This window comes from Rhinolophus hipposideros (assembly GCF_964194185.1).
Source record: "Rhinolophus hipposideros genome assembly, chromosome: 12".
In the NCBI taxonomy this organism is placed as follows: Eukaryota; Metazoa; Chordata; class Mammalia; order Chiroptera; family Rhinolophidae; genus Rhinolophus; species Rhinolophus hipposideros.
Window position 1 is genome coordinate 12,601,873 of NC_138058.1, and position 23,086 is coordinate 12,624,958.

The 23,086-nt window shown below is 44.8% G+C and overlaps 1 protein-coding gene across 1 annotated transcript in view; it reads left to right on the plus strand.

The window, feature by feature from the left end:
* The window catches only part of SH3RF3 (SH3 domain containing ring finger 3), a 353,595-nt gene that overhangs the window by 181,812 nt on the left and 148,697 nt on the right, over positions 1 to 23,086 (plus strand). The window contains exon 2 of the mRNA XM_081068500.1: positions 8,558 to 8,833. Within this exon, the coding sequence (XP_080924626.1) occupies positions 8,558 to 8,833 (276 nt within the window). The remainder of the gene's footprint in view (positions 1 to 8,557; positions 8,834 to 23,086) is intronic.

Sequence of the window (23,086 nt, forward strand, 5' to 3'; positions counted from 1 at the left end):
TAACTATGCTTCCCTCACCCCTCTGCAGCGTGGATAATTCAGAGTTGGATATCACAAGAATGCCTGAGAAACTTCTCTCAGGGCAACTTTATCTTTGCAAACCAGAAATAGAGAGATTGCTGCTGAAACAGAACTTTGGGAAGCCGTGGTTTGACCAGTCCGCAGCAGTGTGTTATAGTAATCCTTTAGAAGCTCTGCCAAACCAGCTGGCTTTGAAAAATCTGGTGCTCAGAAATGCAGTTGTGTGTCCAGAAGCTGCCCAGACTCTGAAGGATGTGTGGGTCTCAGAGGGAGAAGGCGCACATATCAGTGTGCCTACTCGAGTGCCCCCGCCTGGGCTGATAGGTGCCACGGAGCCAGGGCTAGCAGTGGTCTTGGGCGGGCGGTCAGTAGAGGCTCTCATTGTTTGGTGGCCTCACTGTTCCATTTATTCCCTTCATGCGCATAGTGACAAGTGAGCTCCTGGCCTTGGCCGGAACAAGAGTGCTGCAGCCATCACGTGTCCTGGCTGTGAGCGTCTCCGCCTGCTCCTGAAGATGGGGATTCGCACAGGAGCAAACTATTTGGGACCCTTGTCAGTGTGAATGCTGACCCAAGCCCAGCTCGTGAACGTGTCTGTGTGCGCCCACGCTTTCCACAGAATTATCTTCATTCTCAATAATGTTGATTGCAAATATCTTCCCAAGCAGTAAAAAATGAAACAAAACAAAACCCTCCTAACTGAGCTATTTCCTTGTCAGGAGTACCTTTTTTCTAAGAATGGTTTCCTCAGTATGTTTTCAGGTGACCTTAATTTGGAGCTCACCTTCTCTCCACTAGACTTAGTTTGATTCTAGTGTCTCTCCTCTTTCCAGGGTTAACTATATGTGAGTGGCTTAGAAATTGGCTTCCCATCCTTAGAAGGGTGAATTAGGTTTTTAAAGCATAACTTCTTTAAAGAGAAGAGTGCTGTTGTGAAAAAAGGTTTATTTCTTATGACACGATGGTTACATTATAAAGTTGTACTGGCTAATTTGAGAAGAGATTGGAGGACTCACTTCCCTTCTATTGCATAGCAGTGACTTTGCTTTTTATAGTACCTTTCACCTGGAGGAACCCAGGGGGCTTCATACATACATACAGATGACTCCATCCAGCCCAGAATCACCAGATGGCTCTAAGGCAAAACTTGCCTTCCTTAAGTCCCATTTCTCCTCACAGTTCAGAATGGGAAGTTAATGGGTATTTTACTTCCACCTTCTAGTAAAATACCACTGACATCAGCAAATTCATTGCCGAAGTGCTTGGAGCAGCAAGCAAACTTGGGAAGAGGGCCTTTGACAATGTCTGAGAAAAGCAAAAAAGTGGGAGGAGAAAGGTACATTTGCTTTTTAATCTTCCCTAATCTTGCTAAAACAAGAAACTCAGTTAAAGGCAGTCTTAGAGTCATCGAGTGATTCTGGGCTGGATGGAGTCATCTATATGTATGTATGTCCACAGCTTATATTTTCATAATTGCATCACATGACTGGAGTTTAGTGGTGTGCTCATTTTACCTGTGTTTGGGGACACAATGCGCTTTTCTCTTTTGTTGTATTTTTCAGTGGCCTGAATAAAAGGATGTGTCTCACTCCCTCTGTATTCTGGAGCCTGGTGTAGGATCTGGCACATTGTGATGTTGCATAAATTCTTGGAAGAATGAGCATGCAAATATAGGGAAGGAAAAACCATCAGAATAAAAGAGTGAAAGAAACAAAAGCCAGGACCCAAAAGATAGCTTTCAGTGAGAGAAACGGAAGAAGGAACTTGAAATATAACTAACTCTAAAACTAAAACCTGGGGTCCTCCTGGCTGGAGTGTGATACAAGAACAACTTCATCACAGATTAAATTTGTAAACTAAAACATGACATTCTGGTTAAACACATTATTTAACACATGGTAAGGCCAAGAAAGCATGCCTTTTCATGTAATTCTAAATCTGAGTGTTCATGTTAAAAGTACTGTTCTAAAAGGAAAGTACATACATGATAAACTTCATAGTGATTTTAAGCATTGGCTTGAAAATGGTTTATTAGCTAAAGAAACCATAAATCTGACCCCAGATCCCCTGAATTAATCAGGATACAGGCTAAGCTGCTGATAAGAAGATCCCAAAACATGACATCTTAAATATGGTAGTTTCTTTTTTCTCAAGTCACAGTCCAGGGCTCTCTTCTACAAGGTCATCCAAGGACCCATGTTCCTTTCGTCTTTTGCTCTGAGAGTAATCTTTGTGTAGAAAAAGTAGGCTCCCCCCACCACACTGCCATCCAGGCCATGGGAGGGAGGACAGGAAGTGCAATTACCTTATAAATGTCATTATAAAACATGGTCCATAATTTGCATAAATCACTTTCACTTACATTCCATTGACTGAAATTTTGACATATAGCCCTGGTGCAAGTAAGGCTGGAAGATGAAGTTGTTAGCTGGGTGACCTTAACCTCAATTTAAACTTGTAATATTCTCACTGATAGGAAGGAACAAATGGATATGGGGGGAGGGGTCAATTAGCTGTTTCTGCCACCTTCATCGACCTTGCGATGAGTGGTTTGTTTGTGGTTAGGCAGTCGCCCCTCTTTGGGCTGCTCATCATCTATGGAACTCTCCAGGATTCAGTTCCCCAATACCTGTCAACTCCTATGTCCTGCATGAGGCAAGGTGGTGTCTTTCTCTAACTCCATGCCTTTGCTCAGGCTGGGGTTCCTCCAGCTGTTTGTCCTGTTCTTCATGGGGCAATTATTAGGACTTTCCCATTCATCTGGGCCCAGCCACTGTTAGCAACAGGATTTTTGGCTACATGAACCCTGAATCTCACATCCTGGGAAAAGTAATGTGCAGGCACAGTTCTTCTAACCAGAGGCCCTTAGCTCAGGCCCTAATCCTAGGGGGTCGGTCTTGCAGTCCATATATTCATTTGTGCAACAGGTATTTTGAACATGTGATTGATATCAGGCCAGGGCATGGGGATGCAGCGTGGAACAAAAGCAAGCATAGTATACCCCCACAGTATACCCTGTGGGGCTGATAGTCAGGGGACTCTCTGTTGGTAACATGTGGTTAGAACTGTGACAAGTGCTATGTGGGAGGCACTGGGAAAAGGAAACAGGGTTGAGTCCTTGGAGTCTAAAAGATGAGTGATCTTTGTCCATACTCTTCACGCTGACTTGCTGGGAAATCTGGAAAACGCTTAGTCCCGAGCCAAGACCTCCACCGTCCACTGGACTCCAGGCCAGCTGTGGTATCTGCCCTTACTCCCAGAGAAACCAGCATGACTTAGCATCAGCAATATGGTGGAAAGGAAGCACATTTGTTAAATCCCACTGCCACACTGATCTCAATAAAAGATGGAGATGGCACTTCCGTACACGCGTGAGCTCCCATGTCTCCACCGGGTAGGACATTAAGCCCATTGTAAGATTTGTGTGATACATCTGAGTAATGAGCCATGAAATTGACATTATAGGTTTAATTATTATTAATGTCTTGCAGGGGTGGCTGGTGTTAATTATCCTGTAGGCATCCCAGATGTATTTCGCCTTTCCCTTTTACTTCTTTTCCTTAATGTCGTGAGCCCATATAATGGCACCTTGGTGGCGGTGTTTGAATTCAGTGTCTCCAGAGGGGAGCCTACAGAATGTAAGAGAGGCTATAAGGAATGTCTGGGGGCAGACAGGAAATGGCAACAGAGAACCCGCTCAGCTTCCTTGGGCTGGGCTGGGGAAGGCTGAAATTTCAGATGTCCGCTCAGTTGCTGCCATGAAATTTGCAGAAGTCTTTCCCCTCCCCCATAATAACATTTGCCTGCCTCTGGGCCCTAGTCATGGACTAATTAATTAATCTTATAAAGGGCTTTGAAGATGAAAGATGCTGTGGAAATGCTGAGAGTCATTTCCGAGTGTTTCCTAACAGCGAGAACCAGGTTCTGACTGCTTCTGCCCCTGGATAAACTGCCTCTCAGCATCGTCCCGTCTTTGATTTTTTTTTTGTCCTCCCAAATGTGTCCTGTATCTTAAAAAGGTTTACTGGCCCTCTTCAGTTTTGCTCAGCCAGATGCTGATCTTGGCAGTCAGGGGTGGGGGTGGGGGTGGGCGGGATTAGTGATGTGAGGTTTCTTCCTCTCTCTGTCTTCCCCTTCCCCTCTCCTCTGCCTTCTTACTCCCTGAGGGGAGCTGAAGAGCATGGCTTCCTAACCAGACATGGCTGGAGCCAGCAAGGTTGCTTGCTGTTAGCCTTGCCCTCTGACCATGGGGCCAGGAGGTGCTTGGCCCCATCTTGGCTGCCTGAGGAGCGCTGTGAGGGCCCTGTGCAGTCCATTCCCACCCCTGCTTTTGCTGCTTCAGAAGGAGTCTGGCCCACTCCTTTCCTGGTTCACATGTGAGAACACCTGCTCTTCCATTCCTCTTTGCAGAGCTGGAACTGGTGCCCTTTTCCTGGATGTGTGTGAGGCAAGCTGGTTCACAGGGTTGCCATGTCAAATCTGTCTGTCACTTCGAATTTTCCCCCTCCTCCTTCCCTGCTCTATCTCAGGAATAATGTGATCACATTTTAATTAACAAACATATATAGGGCACCTACCGGGTGCCAGGCACTCTCCTCAGTCTTGGGGTTGTGGGGCAAACACAGCAGTCCTGTTCTGGGGCCTTGGTTGAACAGGGCTAATGCAGTGTAGGAGTGATGGGTGAGAGGCTCCCAGGACCAGGACAGACAGCCTGGGGCACTGCCAGGTTAGGGAGGGAAAGACGGGGTAGAGGGGGTAAGCAAAGACCCAGAGGTTTCTGAAGCACATGCTCTTTGTGAGCGAGGACGCTGCCCACTGTGGCTGGGCACGGGCAGGGCTGTGGCTGGGATGCTGTGCCTAGGCCAGTGTGGAGAGCCTTGAATACCATGCTACCCCTCCCTGAGGGCAGTAGGTAGGTAGGTAGGTAGGTAGGTAGGTAGGTAGGTAGGTAGGTAAGCAGCAAGGTAGTAAGATCAGCCCTGCATTTGGGCTTCCAGCCTCAGCCTGGAGACCCACTGGTGGAGGTTTACAATGGTTTCTATGGGAGAGATGAAGAGCAGGGTGGGAGGAGTGGAAGCATGCATGCGGTCTCTTGATGACAGCTTAGAAGTGGAATCAACAGGATTTGAGAATAAATGAACACTGAGGCTGAGGGAAAAGGTAGGCTCTGGAAGAGCAGAGGGTACTTTCTTAGTGGTAGGTGGGAATTTCATGGCCAGGAAAAGGGATGTAGGGGGTGAGGGCTTGAAGGACAGATGATGGCTTCAGTGAGCTGTGGCATGTCACAGGCAGTTAGATTGACATAAGTCCATTGCTCTGAATGGAAGTTGTAAGCTCAGAGTATTCAGTCATAGTGTAGAAGAAGGTAAAGACAGGGACTGTGAAAGTGGTCATGCTGGTCAGGGAGGCCTGGGGGCCACAGTGCTCAGACAGGTGGGGCCATGCCCATGCTGATGAATCAGTGAAAGACAGCCCCCCAAATATCAGGAGTGCATGCCTCCCAGGAACAGGGAGGACATACTACTCGAGAGCAGTAGACCTGCTGCCAGACCACCCGTGAGGGTGATGCCTGAGTCTGTCTTTACTGCACCCAGACCCTGACCTGCCACACTGGGCAAGTTGGGCCAGGCTTGTACAACATACATGTAAGTGGTGCTTGTGAGTGTCCTCTTTGTCAACAGAGCTGGAAGAGCTGGCGGTGGGCAGGCCAGAGTGGAAATGCCAGTGTCCCCTCCACACAGGGTAAGGGGGAGGTGCGTGTGTTTGCATGGCACGAAGGTGCACAGAGGGAGGCAGAGCATCGAAACCAAGCTGCACATCTGGCCATTCTTGTTCTCCATTGTTGTGCATAGTAGCAAAACTGACCAAACTGCCTCAGAGTCAATGGCTCTTAGGATATTGCTTTTGAGCATGGCCCTCTTAGTCTGGGGACCAACAGAAATGGAGTCTGTGTGTGACAAAGTGACGTTTTCTTCTATGCACCTAGTTGAGGCCAGTTTTCAAGGTTAACAGTAAGTTTTTTCCTTCTGTCCCTTTAACACATCCTACCTTGATGGGGATCTCAACTTCTCCATGTGGTCACCAGTAAAAATACTTCCATCATAGAAATGTCATACGAGGTCTGGCAATTAAGTTCGCGAACTTGGTATCAGAGGGATTATTCATTATGAATCTGTGCTAACTGGACAAACAATTAACCAAGTTTGCTATTTGGAAGTGCTGAAAAGGCTACGTGAAAAAGTTAGACGAAAATAACCTGAACTTTTCGCCAACAATTCATGGCTCTTGCATCACGACAATGCACCAGCTCACACGTCACTGTCTGTGAGGGAGTCTTTAGCCAGTAAACAAATAACTGTATTGGAACACCCTCCCTACTCACCTGATCTGGCCCCCAGTGACTTCTTTCTTTACCTAAAGATACAGGAAATATTGAAAGGAAGACATTTTGATGACATTCAGGACACCAAGGGTAATACAACGACAACTCTGATGGCCATTCCAGAAAAAGAGTTCCAAAATTGCTTTGAAGGGTGGACTAGGCACTGGCATCAGTACATAGCTTCCCAAGGCGAGTACTTTGCAGGTGACCGTAGTGATATTCAGCAATGGGGCATGTAGCACTTTTTCTAGGATGAGTTCACGAATGTAATTATCAGACCTTGTATTTAATTTGTGAAGGTGTGATACACTAAGTTCAAATAGAACAAGAAAGCTACCCTGTCTTTTTATAAATTTTACCTAACAGGCTGGAGCAGGCTTTCTCAGCCTCAGCGCTATTAACATTCTGGGCCGGGCAATTCTTTGTTGTGGGGAGGGGCTGGCCTGTGCATTGTGGGATGTTTAGCAGTATCCCTGGTCTCTATGCATTAGACACCCATAACATCCCACCTCCCAGTTGACACAAAAGATGTCTTCAGACATTGCCAACTGTCCCTTGGGGGACAAAAATTGTCACTGATTTGGAACCGCTGGGCTAGGGGTTGACTGGCCCTTGTGTGGCAATGGAATTCTTTTGGTGGCCCATAGCCAACAGCCTCTTCCATTCTTTTCTGATCGCAGTATTTGGATTGTAAATTACCCCTTTGCCTCAGCTCTCTAAAATCGGGGCCTGTTACAGTCTATTGTTCATACAGTACAAAGCTAGCCAGGATGAGTGTTACTGGAAGCAAACTGATTTTTTTTTCCCCCGTTGAGTTCTGCAAATCCTCTGGTGTTACTATTTAATTGGTTAGTGGTGGCTGTTTGTCAGTTTGCCAGCAGGTTCTCTCTTAACTACTGTCGTTTGATATTGCTGACACATAAATGTAGAGTGACTGGGTTGCCAACATGTTATTAAGTTCTCTATAAAGAGCTTTTCCATGTAGTCTTGCTTCAGGCTTTTCTGCCAGTATTGACTGATGCAAAGACTAAAGAAATCCTTGGCATAGGCAGCCCTGGTGAGAAAATGTGGCTTCTGTTAGGAAAATTGTTGGGCGTTGACGTGGGGACAGTGCTAAGGTTTTTGTTTTGTTTTCTTCTGCCATTGATTGGCCTTTGGCAAAGCTTACTCCGTTGAGTGGGTGTTGGCCACCTGTAAAGAAGAGGAAGAGAAATCCAGGCAGCCACTGGTCTTTATGAAATAAGTCCCGTTAAGTTAGAGGAACCCAGGAAGTGGATAATGACATCAAGTTTCAGGGTAGTTCGACAGGCTCCTTAATGTCAAAGAGCAGAAGATTGCCAAGAATTCTCTTTGGGTTTCTGTTTGAGACCAAAGATGGTAGATCCCTTTTGGAAGGGTTAGCTAACATTTGACAGGGTGACAGGAACATTCCATGACATTAAGAGGATCTATTTTATGCTCTTGAAATTGTACTTCTGGCATCAGAAAGGCATCAGAACTTGGTGCACTAGGGGCCAAGGTCCTGGGGGTGGCCTCTACCTTCCACAGTCAGGCTGTCCCAGGGATATGCCACGTTTGTGAGGCCGTGAGGGGGAAGGGCACAGTCTCATAAATTCCCTTGAGGTATGTTATGAGTTACTGGGAAGGTTCAGAGATAAAGTAAGGAAATTTTTGTTGGTTAATAACTTGGAAATCTGGCAGATAGAAATGGCAGATGATTAAGCACAGAGTAGTGGGTGAGGACATTCTGGAGCCAGAGCACCTACATAGGGATTTCGCTCTACCCTTATAGATGTGGGGTTTTGGGCCAGTTACCTTATCTCTCCCTGTGCTTCTGTTCCCTTACCTGTAAATGAAGATAATTCAGCTCTTGCTTTGGAGTCCTTTTCAGCATAATGTGTAAGTGCCACACAAGGCCCAGGACAGTGCCTGGCCCCTAACTCATGCCATGGAGACCCTCTTGTAGCCCTTCTTGTCTAGGCAGGGCCAGGGGCGCGTGTATTTCTATGACAGGGTGTCTGTTTCTTTGAAATACTTCTCACTGGAGGGCAGGGCATTCTGCATGTGCCCTCAGGACACGGGAGCCCCATACTCCAAGCCACCCAGGCAGCAAGAAGACAGTGCTGAGTGACTGGTGTTGTGTTTTTCTTTCAGAATCCTTCCCAGCTTCCTTATGGCAAAGCCCTCTACAGTTACGAGGGGAAAGAACCTGGTGATCTCAAGTTCAACAAGGGCGATGTCATCATCCTGCGGCGAAGGGTGGATGAGAACTGGTTCCACGGGGAGCTGCATGGTGTGCAAGGCTTCCTGCCCGCCAGCTACGTGCAGTGCCTGCGGCCTCTGCCGCCCACCCCGCCCCAGGGCAAAGCCCTGTACGACTTTGAGATGAAGGACCAAGACCAGGACAAGGACTGTCTGACGTTCAGCAAGGTAAGGTGGCCTTCGTGAGCAAGCACTCTCACACAGCACTTCCCGGCCAGGAGCCGGAGCACCTTCCTGCTCCTTGCTGAGATCTGCCCTCCCCTCTGGGCCTCCCTAAGTGACAGTGTTACTCGTGTGGGAGTTCTTGGTTCCCCAAGATAGAAATTGAGAGGAAACCCCAGAAAAATTTTCAAATTTTATTAAGCTTATGCTTGAGCACAAGGAAAGAAACACAGAGGAAAGGAAGGTCCTCAAAACTGACTTGGGGGCTGACTTTGGTTGCTTTTATAAACTGGAGACAAAGTGGGCTTGCGCGAAAAGGCAGGCTTTTTGAAAACAGCAGGCTTTTTGAAAGTGGCGGGCTTTAATCTTTACGTTGCTTGGTAACCATGTATGCGCCTGCGCTATGGGGCAAGATGGTGAACTGCTCCTTATTGCAACCCCAGGAAGGTCATCTAGTGGACCAACCTTGATCAACTGCGCATGCGGAATAGTGGTTTCGACATGGAAGTAAACTGTTAGAAGGGTGATAATAATCCACTATTTCTGCACTTTTCTGTAGGGAGTGATGGGGTGGTGGCATTCTTGTGGACAGCTTCTCCAATGTTCCTCCTGGCCATCCAGCAATCCTTTGGCTGGGCCCACATCCCTATGCTTTTTCAGGAATGTAATTGTTTCTACCTCCTGAGGAGGTTTTGTTGTCTGGAATGAGATGGCAGGCAGCCTGACACGTGTCTGCGCCCAAGAGCTGACAGGGCACTCCCTCTGGGAGCAGGGCCCTCCATAACCTGAGTCACGACTTAGAACGGCGACTTAGAACAAAGGAATGAAGTTTTTCTAGGACTCACAGGAAAACTGTCAAGGGAAACTGCTGCAAAGATTCCTGCCAGGTCACAGGGAAGTGATGATTGGGCCCAGAAATCAGCAGGTCACTGCCCTATCTTCTAGAGCACCAGAGGGAGGGTGGACAGGTGTGTTTGGGCCATTTGAAGTGGTCAGGTCAGTCTTGCTGAGAGGGTCCCTGGCTGGTGACAAACTAAACAGTATTTACCAGTGGAGTTGTCCTAGGAGAGTGAGGGGAGATCGTAAAGCATCCAAGGACAGAGGCCCTTACGCCTTCATGGTCCCTTCCCAACCATGACAGATGTGCCCCATTCTCATTTGCAGGCCTCCCTCCTCCCTTGTTTTCACACTCATATACTCCTGCACTGCGCTGGGAAGGGCGCCATGAAGCATACACTTCTCCCTGGGGGCCATGAAGCAGTTCCCTTTGATTAGTTATCTGTACTGAGGGCTTGGACAACACGCTCACGCTTTATCTTCACAACTGCCAAGGTTCCCAGGGAGACAGTTGGAGCCTATTGTCTACGTAAGAAACGTCCAAGCCCATAGAGAATTTTTATAAGAGAGTTTATTTGAGCCAAACTGACAACATATGCTAGGGAGCAAGATCTCAAATGCTCCAGAGAATAACAGTTTTGTAGCTTCTTTTACGCATTTGACATTAAGGAGGGGACAAAAGGAAAATTACATGGAGGTATGGGAAACCAAGGCAGGGATTGGATTACTGGATAGTTAATAAGATTATGTGCTCTCTTGAGGGTTAATACCTTCTTCCAGAGGTATTACTTCTGGTATTTCAAAGGTGTGTTAACCTAGATGTACAAGAGCAATGGACAGGACTGGCTTAAAACCTTTTCCTAAAGAAGTTATATGTCTGGGGTGTGACTACCCACCATGACCCGCCCAGTTAGGAATTTATGATCAGATCGCCCTGTGAGGTTACTTTCCATGGAACCCCTTTTTTTGATCTACATAATTCAAATCTCTGACTTTGTTTAATTAGCTGCAGTTGTACAAAACACTGTTGATAGCTAGACATTTATCATTTATACCCCTCACAAAGTGATAACCCCCTCCCCCAATCTACTACCCCTCTGACATGACAACAAATCTCTGACTTTAAAGCCCACATTCTTCCCACTTCTGAGAAGACATTGGTGTTCTGTCTCTCCCTCTCCCCACCTCCCACCTCTCTCTCTGTCCACCTGCTCAGTGCACAACTTGGCAGCACTGAGCTCCCCGGAGGGCTGCTGGAGTACCGTGCACACCACTTTTGAGCAAAATTGGCATGTTCTGGGCACTGCTGCTATTTGTGTCTTGTTCCATTGTTCAGCCTGACAGTGAATAATCTATTTTTCATTCAGGGATTCAGCTCTTTCTTCCTTCCTTTTATCAAGGTGTTCTGATGCTAATTCCGATTGTCATCTGGCTGATGCAGCCTCCCAGGAAGCCAGCATCCAGGCTTTTCTCCCTGTACCCTTCTCCCCTCTCCCTCTCTCTCTCAGGCTGAGGCTAGAGTGGCAGGCAGACAGAACCCTGCTTTGTTCACTTCTCTGCCCAGTGGACTCTCGAGAACCTGCCCTGAGAGAAGAGCCCTCTCGGGTCCCGTGATGTTCTGTGCCATCACTTATGACAAGAGCAGGGACCCCAACAACCTCTTGGGATCTGGGCAGGCCCTTGCTCGGGAAACAGACCCTTTTCTGTGTGCAGGTTCCTCCAAGCTCAGCTGGCTTCAGGGCATTCCTTACAGAATTTTATCAGAGGAGGCTCTCTGAGCCAGGAGCCCTGGAGCCCCCAACTTCTCCTGCCTTTCCTCCACCCACCATAACGGGGTCCGTTCTCCCAGCCTCTGTCTGGGACACTCAACTCTAGGGTGAAGACCAGAGCCCACTGGAAAAGAGGAGAGAGGGGCATTTGTTCACTTATCAACAAAAATGTAATGGGCCCCACCTGCTGGGAGTTGTGCTATATCTGGGGAATGCAGACAGACTCTCCTGGAGCCTGAAGCCTAGTGGGAGAGACCAGCAAGAGGAGTAAGTGTGCAGAAAACAGTTTCAGAGAATAGCAAGCTACAGTGGTCATGCCGGAGGTAGACTTGGTATTTTGTAGGTGTTCCAAAATATTCAGTGATAGAATTTAATATTTGATAATTCAAAAGAAACATTTAAATTAGTCCACATGTGAAACATTAGCACTGTTAGGCTTCCTTAGACTTATTCTGTGGTTGGCATTGTTTTTACTTTGAATTATGTTGGGGAGGTATTCCCATGACCGTGTGTTTTGTACTTCTCTCAGCCTGTCAACAACCAATGTTGTGTTTGGACCAACCTTTGTGGTTCTTATTATGATTGCAAGACATCCTTCAGAATTAACCATCAGGAAACTTTGAAAAACACAGGTTTATTATTTATAAGAAATTACATACAGTGAGATCGTAGGTATACAGAGAACGAGAGCATGGGCCTGGGGTTCTTTTACTGGGGTTGAGGGTGGGGGCCTAGGGTTTTGAAGACTCACTCTTTCGTGGTGAATTTAAAACATAAGAACAGGTATGTAAAGCATGAGAAGAGGAGGGGAAAAAAAAAAGTAGCCCAAATGGTCAGTTATCGAAATCACGGAAGACCTCTAGAACAAGGGCGTCTCAGTGGGGGGGGGGGGGAGACTATTTACCAAGTCATGTGACTGGCGATGTGTTTATTCCAGAGATGGCTGTCTTTGAAGTGGATGTCTGGGCAATCAAAGCTTAAGTCAGGCCCTTGCATTATTTAAAAACCAAAAAAACCGTCAGGGCTCACAGGACACCTTCCTCAGGCTGTGAGTAAGCACCACTCACAGGCGATGCATGGTGATGAGGACTCTCTAGCGAGGTGGCATTTGAATTGAGATTGAGGGGCAAAAGCACCAGCCATGAGAGGGTCTGGGGGGGGTCTTCTGTTAGGAAGTAGCTGTTTCCACAGGAGGCCGGATGGGCAGCGCCATGTCCCAGGATGTTTTTGAAGGACTTTCTTTTCTTGAATCCCATGGATCAATGTGGAGAGTTAGCGACCCCTGGGCATGATTCCCAGTGAAAATCGTGCTGTGACACCTGCCATGTTCACATAACCTTGTCACCCACACCAGCTTCCACCCTTCTACCTAGAGTAAGGCACAGCACCCCTACTAAGCACCTGTTCTGTCTGTATCTCTCACCTCCAAACATCTCCAAACAAAGCCCGCAGAGGCCGTGACTTGACGCGCCCTGGCTCCGCATCATTCGCCATTGCTGGGTCAACCCAGCCGGGTCTTGCCTTTGGGGAACATCTTGTGGTTTGGATTTACTCCATTCTGGAGTCAGCAAGGAAAGAACGGTTTCCAAAATTCACAGATGGTGCAAACCTACCATTGAAAAACATCATTGTGGTTGGATTGATTGGGTTTTAAAAGTCATAAAGCAGGCAGATCAAAGCAAGATTTTTACCTTCGGTGTTGGATTTTTGAATAGTCCTGTTAAAATTGCATTAATTAAAGTCATTCTGAAACCAAAGTCTCTGTTTCATTTAAGAAGGGAATGAATAATTACTTTTCGTAAAGCAGCTATAAAAAGCATAACTTCTTAGTAGTCTCACTCCAAGAAGCTGCGCATGTGCAACTAGAAAGACTAAAGGAAAGACGTGTGTTGTCCCCAAGCTCTGTCAGCTGGTTTCTTACAAGCTCTCACGTGAGACCTTGATGTGCGCTGCTCTCCACAAGCACAGAGAGGGGTTGGATTTGGGCGAGGCACCGTGGTGCAGGGACTGGGCAATTAGGGATCCCATGTGTGACCTTTACCCTGTGACCTTAGGAAAACACTGAACGTTGTTGGGCCACCATCTTCAAGGTCAGGACACTGATACCTACCCTGGGGTATCAAGGGCTAAGTGATTCAAGTAAAGAGTTGCACTTAGGGATCAACAAGAGGGGACCTTGAATTCCATTCTTTTTGTGGCGGCTTACTCCACGTTACTTTATTTTCACTCAACTACAAGATTCAGCAAATATTTATTGAGCCCTGACCTCGTAACTTTTAGTTAACGAGAACATTTTTATGACCTTGCCGGGGATCTGTGTTGGATGTAAAGGCCTGGGGCCTATCCTTTAGTGAATTCCCTCTATAATGCTTGGGAATCTTCACAGCCCATGAGATTTTCTAAGGCAGTGTCTGGTCCATTGCAGAATCACTTTTGCACCTAACTTGCCTTGGGGACCCTAGGCTCACCACATTGGTCTGAATCTCCCCCTTCCCCTGTCATGCATGCCATGTGCAAAACCACATGACTTGTGGACACAGGGAAAGCTCCTTTCTAATCATCGTCTCATACTGTTCCTTCCCTGCTTTAACCCTCCAACCCTGAAGGGATGCTTTGAGTTGGCAAACAAAACAAAACAAAATCAAAAAACAAACAAAAAAAACCATTTTGAAACACCACCAGAGTTTGTCCTGACCTATTAGATTTTCTCCTGTTGGTCTCACCACAAGACCCTTCTGTATGATCTTATTATACCTCTAAATGTTTAATCATCGTTTCCCAAAATGTAGGAATTCTCTCCTTTGTGAATCAATCCAGCATTAATCCCAAGTAAGGCTTTTCTGATTCAGGGGACAGACTTAGATAAAAATCAAATGTAGATAGTTTGGGCTGTAGAGTCAGGCAGACAAAGATTCAAATCATGATACTTTTATATTATTACACAGTAAGTCTGGAACATTTACTTAGTCTTTGAGTCTCCTTTTTAACCATAAAGTGGAGTTGATAATAGAATTCAATGAGCAAAGGCATGTAGAGAACTGAACTCAAAATAGGCATTCAGTAAATACAAGGTCTGACAATTAAGTTTGCGAACTCATCCTAGAAAAAGTGCTACATACCTCATTGCTGAATATCACTACAGTCACCTTTAAAGCTTCCCCTTGGAAAGCTATGCACCAACACCAGCGCCTAGTCCACCCTTCAAAGCAATTTTGGAACTCTTTTTCTGGAATGGCCATCAGGGCTGTTGTTGTAATTACCTTTGATGTCCTGAATGTCATCAAAATATCTTCCTTTCAATATTTCCTTTATCTTCGGGTAAAGAAAGAAGTACCTGGGGGCCAGATCAGGTGAGTAGGGAGGGTGTTCCAATACAGTTATTTGTTTACTGGCTAAAAACTTCCTCACAGACAGTGCCATGTGAGCTGGTGCATTGTCGTGATACAAGAGCCATGAATTGTTGGCAAAAAGTTCAAGTCATCTAACTTTTTCACGCAGCCTTTTCAGCACTTCCAAATAGTAAACTTGGTTAACAGTTTGTCCAGTTGGTACAAATTCATAATGAATAATCCCTCTGATATCAAAAAAGGTTAGAAACAGCACTGCAACATGTTCACGAACTTAATTGTCTGACCTCGTACTTGCTTTCTGCCCCTCTGCTTTCTGCCTTTTTCAGGAAAAGTTGCTGTTCTGTCAGATACTTATCACTTTGTGTTAGCGCGGCGTGCTCATGGAAAAATAAACCTTCCTAAGACACATACTACATGGAGAGCTGAGAATTCCAGGGGCTAATAACTGTACCCTTATTTTCCTGGTTGCTAATCTTGGGGAAATTGGCCAGAGGGTGTGAAATCCCCTCAGCCCCTCTGTCCAGGTCCCCATGGCTGGACACCCTAGGCCCACCATGTCATCTCTGCTTCGGGAACGCGTTAGGGCTGGGAACACTTGGGAACTTTGTGACCATGGGCCAAAGCTGATGAGTCCCAGGAGAGGGGGGTGGTTCTCTTCTTCCTCAATACTGCATTCTGCTCAGGCTGCTTTCCCCGAGAAACTCAGTCGCTTTCTTGGCTCTTAGATCCTGGATTCCTCCTTCCAGCTGCTCAGCAGCCCCACAGTCACCTCCAAGTACCACCTGGCCTGTGTGGAGGATGTGCCTTTACTCAGGTGATCAATGGGTGACCAGGAAGTGGAGGCAGCCTGGGGGCGCTGCAGAAGACTCTCCTTGTCCAACCCTTCTTTCGACATTAAGGAGGGGGTCAGACAAACTGTACTGGGAATCGTGTTGATTTGTAGACAAAGCTTGGGATAGATCTGAAATGTTGTCAGGAAACATTTTCAAACCTATCTAGAATGAGCTCTTCTCCCAGGACAGGCCTTGAACACTATATGGCCTGGCCCCCACTGTCTCCCTGGCTCACTTAGGCACCCCCAGCCCATTTTCCCCTCAGCAACTGGAGCCCAAGAGCCTTTCATCCGACAGTGACCACCTCTCTTCACAATGCCCTGGCTTCTCCTCTTCTGTAGAGTGAACACCAAAGTCTACGGCCTACATGACCCGACCTGACCCAGCACCCCCTCCCTCCCCCCGCAGGCCTCTTGCCAGAGCCTGGCCCCTGGCTCACTCCACTCCCAGCCACACTAGTGTCCAGGCCCCTTCTCTCTCCAGCCAAGCTTGTAGGTTGCCCTGGGGCCCACCCCCAGCCTGGATACCTTCCCCAAAATGTCTGCATGCTCCTCAGAGTACCCCTTGCACACGAGTGAGCCTGCATCTGTGGGTGTGGTGTATATATGTGTGCAGTGTATGAGTGAGTGTGTGTCTGTAGTAAGGAGAGCTCCAAGCACAGAGCAGGGTGTGACATCTGACCTCTGACCTCTCCACTTCCACCTGGACCCACCCTGGGCCTGCAGGTTCCCTTCAGCACTGAGACCCCCGATAAGAGTTCTGCCTCTCTCAAGAAGTGTTCCCTGTATCTGAGCAGTTCCAGGCCTCTGGCAGTCTGTGGACTTGACATAAGACAATGGGAGAAGCCCTCTGGGCTCTGGAAAATCATGATTACTTGAGAGTTCACCAGGACAGCAAGGGATTGATGGCAGCTCTGATTCCATTAAGAGCCTACCTTAGGACTGCCTAGAGTTGTCAGAGGAACAATTTTATGTTATTTCTGCAACCAAAGGCTGAGGGAGTTTTTGAGCTCTTCCCTTTTCAATTGACCCTTCTTTCTGTGAAACGCAGTGAGTTGGGAGTTCTGTCTATGGCTGGCTTGCATTCTGACAAGGAGGTGTTCTCGGCCACAGGGCCAGGTTCCAGTCGCGCTGCACGGAGTGGAGCTGTGGCCATGGCGGATCTGCGCAGACACCCATGATGCTGAGGTTCTGTCTCTGTCTCTTTCTCTAGCTCCTTATTCCTTCTTGGAAACCACTTGACTGCAGGTGAAAGAGGAGCGAGGAGGGGTTGAAGTGGCACTCCAGGAGAGTGGTTCGCTTGCTATTCATGGCCCTTCGGGGACCATTTCTAGGTGTTTTATATGGGATATTGCCACATGGCTCATTTAGGAGAGTGAAATATTAGGCCCTCAGAGGTTGGTTTATCCAGAGCTGCTGAACGAACTCTCCAAGGTTTTCAGTGAGTGTGGTATTTCAGGCTGAGCCCTTGACACGTGAGCTGTGACATTTACTGAAATGTACCTTGGAAACAGTACTGCAGGGCAGTGTGTTTGACCAGCCACCTTTGTGCAGTCCAGAGGGCTTCTGTGGGGATACCAACCACCAGCCTCCCAGCAAGTCAGAAGGGAGAGCTTCGGTCCTCTGCTCTGCAACTTCCGTTCTTAACAGAGCACATCTGTTTGCAACTCGGCTTCTCTCAGGTGGAAATGAGTACACGCACTTAGGGACAGTTAGGTAAATGAATGACAAATGCAGTTTAAAGGCCCCTTCTTGGTGGTGGACCTACTATGGTACCTGAATCCCTTGCAAACGCATTACCCACTGAGCCTTGGGGAGAAAGGCAGTATTCTTTTTAATAACCATGTTATGTTCATGGCCCAAACTTACAATCGTTTCGGACCACCCTGAAGCCGCATGAATACAAAGGAGGGCCACTGCCATATGGCAGTGGCGCTGGTATATTTTCAAAGCTTGGGAATTTCCGGGAATAGGGAAAACAGCATATGGAATCTAGTGATCCACAGCAAGTAGTGAACAGTTTACATGAAACCTGTAAATGAAACTGAATCATGCATCTGAGAGTGAAATGGTGTCCTGGAAACAACCTTCATTCATAAAATTCTCAAATGCTGCTATATTAGCCCAGAAACTTGTCTGCCCCTCCTATCAGTCATGTCTAGTCAGATTACATTTACTCACCTACATCAAGTAAGTGTTGGTAAACTAGGGCTTGCAGGCCAAACCTGCCCACCTGCTGCTGCTTTTATTAATAAAGTTGTATTGATGCACAGCTAGGCTCTTTCATGTTCATTCATGTCCTCTCTGGTTGCTTCCATACTAAAACAGCAGAGTTGAGTGTGTGACAGACAGTATGACCTGCAAATCCTGAAATATTGACTATCTTGCTTTTTCTAGAAAGGTTTGCCCACCGGTGACATAGAGCACAGCACTCTGCAGGCCAAGCACAGGATGTTTCGTGAAACAGGACTTTGTTCTGAGGTTACCTGCCACCCGCCCCACTGAGTGTGGCTGCAGCGGGGTGCCATTCTCTGTGAAACAGCAACTGAAAATTCACATCCAACCCCTGTGGTTCCATCTTGCCTTGTTATATCTAAAGTCCATAGCGTCTGTGGAGGGAGTAATATATTTTACTTATATTATAGTAAAATATAGTAATATATTTTACTTATATTATAGTAAAATAAAACCAGGTTTTATGTAAATTTTTGCTCCAAAAGACGCATTAGAGCTGATGGTCCAGCTAGGTCTTATTTTCGGGGAAACACGGTAGTAAGTCTTGAAGTCAGATAGTGTTAGTCTTTATTCTTCTCTTTCGATATTATGTTGGCTATTCTGAGTCTCTTGCCTCTCCATATAAACTTTAAAATCAATTTGTTAATATTCACAAAATAACTTGCTGAGATTTTTGATTGGGATCGCATTGAATGTAGAAGTTGAGAAAAACTGACATTTGACAATATTGAGTCTTCCAATCCATGCACATGGACTTCTCTCTATTTTGTTCTTCTTTGGTATCGTTCATTTATCAGAGTTTTGTAGTTTTCCTCTTATAGCTCTTGTATTTATTTTATTTTTTAGATGCTAATGTAAACAGTTTTATTTTTAATGTCAAATTCTACTTGTTCATTGCTAGTACAGGCACACCTCATTTTATTGTTTCACTTTATTGCATTTCACAAATGTTGAATTTTTTACAAATTGAAGACAAGACCCCCCCACGAGCAAGAAGTTTATGACGCACTTAATTGCAGTGGTCTGGATCTGAACCCGTATTGTCTTTGAGGTGTGCCTGTATATAGAAAAGTGTTTAACTTTTGTTATTAATCTTCTATCCTGAAGCTTTGCTACAATTATTCATTAGTTCCAGGAGGTTTCTCATTGATTTTTTCAGATTTTCTTTTTAAATTAAATTTATTATGATAACATTGGTTACACACGTTATATAAATTTCAGATGAGCAATGTAATAATACAGCATCCTTATACTCTATTGCCTACTCACCACCCAAAGTCTGGTCTCCTTCTGTCACCTTCTATTTGACCCCCTTTGCCCTCTTCATCCTCCCCCCAACCCGTTTCTCCTTTGGTAACCATCATTCTGTTGTCTGTAGCTGTGGGATTTTTTTTTGTTGTTGCTGTTCATTTGTTGCCTTTTGTTTTATATCCCACACATGAGTAAATCATATGGTTCTTGTACTTTTTCATCTGATTTATTTTACTTAGAATAATATTCTCAAGATCCATCCATGTTGTCACAAATGGCAATTACATATTTGTATGGCTGAGTAGTTTCCATTGTATGTATATACCACCTCTTCTTTATCCAATTATCTGTTGAAGGACATTTGGGGTATTTCCATGTCTTGGCTATTGTAAATAATGTTGCAATCAACATAGGGGTGCATACATCCTTACAAATAAGTGTTTTCAAATTTTGAGGGTAGTTACCCAGAAGAGGGATTGCTGGGCTTTGTGGTAGCTATATTTCTTAATTTTTTGAGGAAATTCCATACTGTTTTCCATAATGGTTGCACCAGTTTACATTCTCATCAGCAATGTACAAGGGTTTCCTTTCTCCACATCCTTTCCAATAGTTATTTCTTGTTTTATTGATAATAGCCATTTTAATGGTTATAATGTTGTACTTCATTGTGTTGTACTTCATTTCCTTTCTAGCTGGTGATTTTGAGCACTTTTGAGATATCTCTTGGCCATCTGTATGTCTTCCTTGGAAAAAATCTCTATTCAGATCCTCTGACCATTTTTTAATCAGGTTGTTTGTGTTTTTTTGTTGTTGAGTTGAATGAATTTTTTTACATATTTTGGATTTTAGCCCCTTATCAGAGATATCATTTACAAATATCTTCTCCCATTTGGTTGGTTGCTTTTTTTGTTTTGTTGATGGTTTCTTTTGCTGTGCAGAAGCTTTTTAGTTTGATGTAGTCCCTTTCATTTATTTTTGTTTTTACTTCCCTTGCCTCTGGGGGCAAGTTCACAAAGGGCCCTCTAAGCCCAAGGTCCATAAGTTTACTGCCTATGTATCATGTTGTTTCAGATCTTATATTCAAGTCTTTAATCCAGTTTGAGTTAATTTTTATATATGGTGGCAGATAGCAGTCTAGTTTCATTCTTTTGCATGTGGCTTTCCAGTTTTTCCAACACCATTTATTGAAGAGACTTTCCTTTCTCCATTGCATGCTTTGGGCTCCTTTGTCAAAAATTAGTTGCCCACATTATGTGTGGATTTATCTCTGGGCTCTCAGTTCTCTTCCATTGGTCTGTGTGTCTGTTTTTCTGCCAATACCATACCGTTTGATTATTGTCGCTTTGTAGTATGGTTTAAAGTCAAGGAGTGTGATACCTCCAGCTTTGTTCTGTTTTCTCAGAATTGCTTTGGCTATTTTGGGTCTTTTTGCATTACATCTGTACATTGCTTTAGGTAATACTGCCATTTTAACAATGTTATTTCTTCTAATCCATGAACACAGAATATCTTTGCATTTCTTTGTCTTCTTCAATTTCTTTCAACAATATCTTATAGTTTTCATTGTATAAGTTCTTCATTTCCTTTGTTAAGTTTATTCCAAGGTATTTTGTCCTTTTTGTTGCAGTTATAAATGGGATTGTTTTCTTCATTTTTCTTGCTGCTATGTTTGTTGTTAGTATCTAAGAACACAATGGATTTTTGTGTATTAATTTCTTATCCTGCCATTTTACTGTGTTTGTTTATTGTTTGCAGTAGTCTGTTGGTGGAGTCCGTAATGTTTTCTATATATAGAATCATGTCATCTGAAAATAGTAACAATTTTACTTTTTCATTCCCAATTTCTTTTTCTTGTCTAATTGCTCTGACTAGGAGTTCCAGTACTATGTTGAATAACAGTGGCAAGAGTAGGCAACCTTGTTTTGTTCCTGATCTTAAAAGAAAAACTTATAGTTTTTCACTATTGAGTATGTTATTAGCTGAGGTTTGTCATATGTAGCCTTTATTATGTTGAGGTACTTTCTTTCTGTATCCATTTTATTAAATGTTTTCATCATAAATGGATGTTATGTCTTTTTGTGTTGATATAATTAGGTGGTTTGTTAGCGTTCTCTATTTCAAAGTCCATTTCTTTCCATAGGTTTGGGAAGTTCTCATCAATTATTTCTTTGAGTAGTCTCTCTGTTCTCTTCACTCTCTCTTCTCCTTCTGGTATACTTATTATGTTCTTTTTAATGGAGTCAGATAATTCTAGTAGAGTTTTATTTTTTTCATTTATTTTTAAACTCTTAGTTTTTTCTTCTTCCTCCTGGGTAATTTCTAGTTTTTTATCTTTGAGCTTGATAATTCTGTCTTCCATCTGGTCTACTGTATTTCCAGTGTTCTCTAATACATTCCTCATGTCATTTATTGAGTTTTCCAGCTCCAGAATTTCCCTTCGGTTCTTTTTTATAGTTTCAATCTCTTTGGTAAAGTATTCCTTTTGTTCATTAATTTTCCTCCTGAGGTCATTGAACTGCCTTTCTGAGTTCTCTTGTATCTTGTTGAGCTTCTTCATAACTGAAATCTTAAATTCTGTCATTTAAATGACAGTCTTTCTTGACTGAGTTTGGTTTTTGGACCCAAATGTGACCTTGGTTGTTCATGGTATTTGATGGATTATTTCTCTGCCTATGCATTTGAGATATTGAGTTTTTATTTTTTTGTTTAGGTAATGGTTTGCTCTCAACAATTTCACAGGTTGCCAGGTAGGGTACCTTCTTTTCTTTTCCAGTACATGGTGTTAAAGATTTTGTTTTTTCTTACCTGCACTATTTGTTCCTCTGGGATTGCAGTTAAGCGGTGTCACTTTGGTTAAGGAAATGCTGTATACGCATTAAGATGGTAGGTATCCCATCTCTGACCAGCTCACCTTGGTTACATGGCACTATTGTGATGTAGGTGTGTGGCAGGTTATGGAAAACTGGTTTTGTGAGCTCCCAGAGCTACTTCCTTTTTACTAATGGTCACTGGTCCCATTGTGTTTTTGAAGGCAACTCCACTGCCTTTACTGGGCTTTTCCAGTATGCATGGGAGGGGACAAATTTATGATTTTACATCCCTACTGTACTGTTTAAGCATCTCAGTTTTCTCTACCTGGATCTGCCAGGATGTATGGGGCTATGGAGGTGTGTTCATGATCCGTGGTTCCACCCCCTCACAGTAATGGTTGTCAGCAGTGCTGTGTTGTTTCAAGCTTCCCAGTCACCTCTACCTGGGTCTGCTGCAGTGTGGAAGGATGAAGTGAGATGCCTTTTCTCAGGGATCATGGCTTCCGCCCCTCTTGCAATCTGGGCCATAACGTGAGGGCTGCAGTCCAACTTCTCCCCTTCTACTGTGCTTTCTGGAACCATTGTGAGTGTCAGTCTGTGTCTGCAGCAACCATCCCTGTCCTTCCCGTATCCCTCCTCCCCTGTGTATTCCAGTCTGCCCACCTTCCGGTGTTCCAATGCATGGATTTTTTAGGCATATTTGTGTGTTGAGCAGGGGACCCTTTGTAGAGTTATAGTTGCCCAACTTATACATTTAAGGGAAGAAACAAAGGAGTCTTATCACTTTGCCATGGTGCTGATGTCCTCTTTCAGATTTTCTAGATAGACAATCATGCCAACTGTGAACAAAAACAGTTTTATTTCTTCCTCTCTAATTTGTATACTCATTATTCCCCCCTCCTTTTGTGTGTGTGTGTGTGTGTGTGTGTGTGTGTGTGTGTTTCTTATTACATTAGATAGGACTTCCAGTATGATGTTGAAAGGTTGTGGTTAGAGGGAACATTCCTTGCCTTGTTGCTGATCTTAGTGAGAAAGATTCACATTTCTAACCATTAAGTATGATGTTAGTTGTATGTTTCTGGTAAATGTTCTTTACCAAGTTGAAGAAATTTCACTCTACTCCTAGTTTAGTAAGAGTTCTTTTTTTTTGAATGGGTGTTTTTTTGTGTTTATTT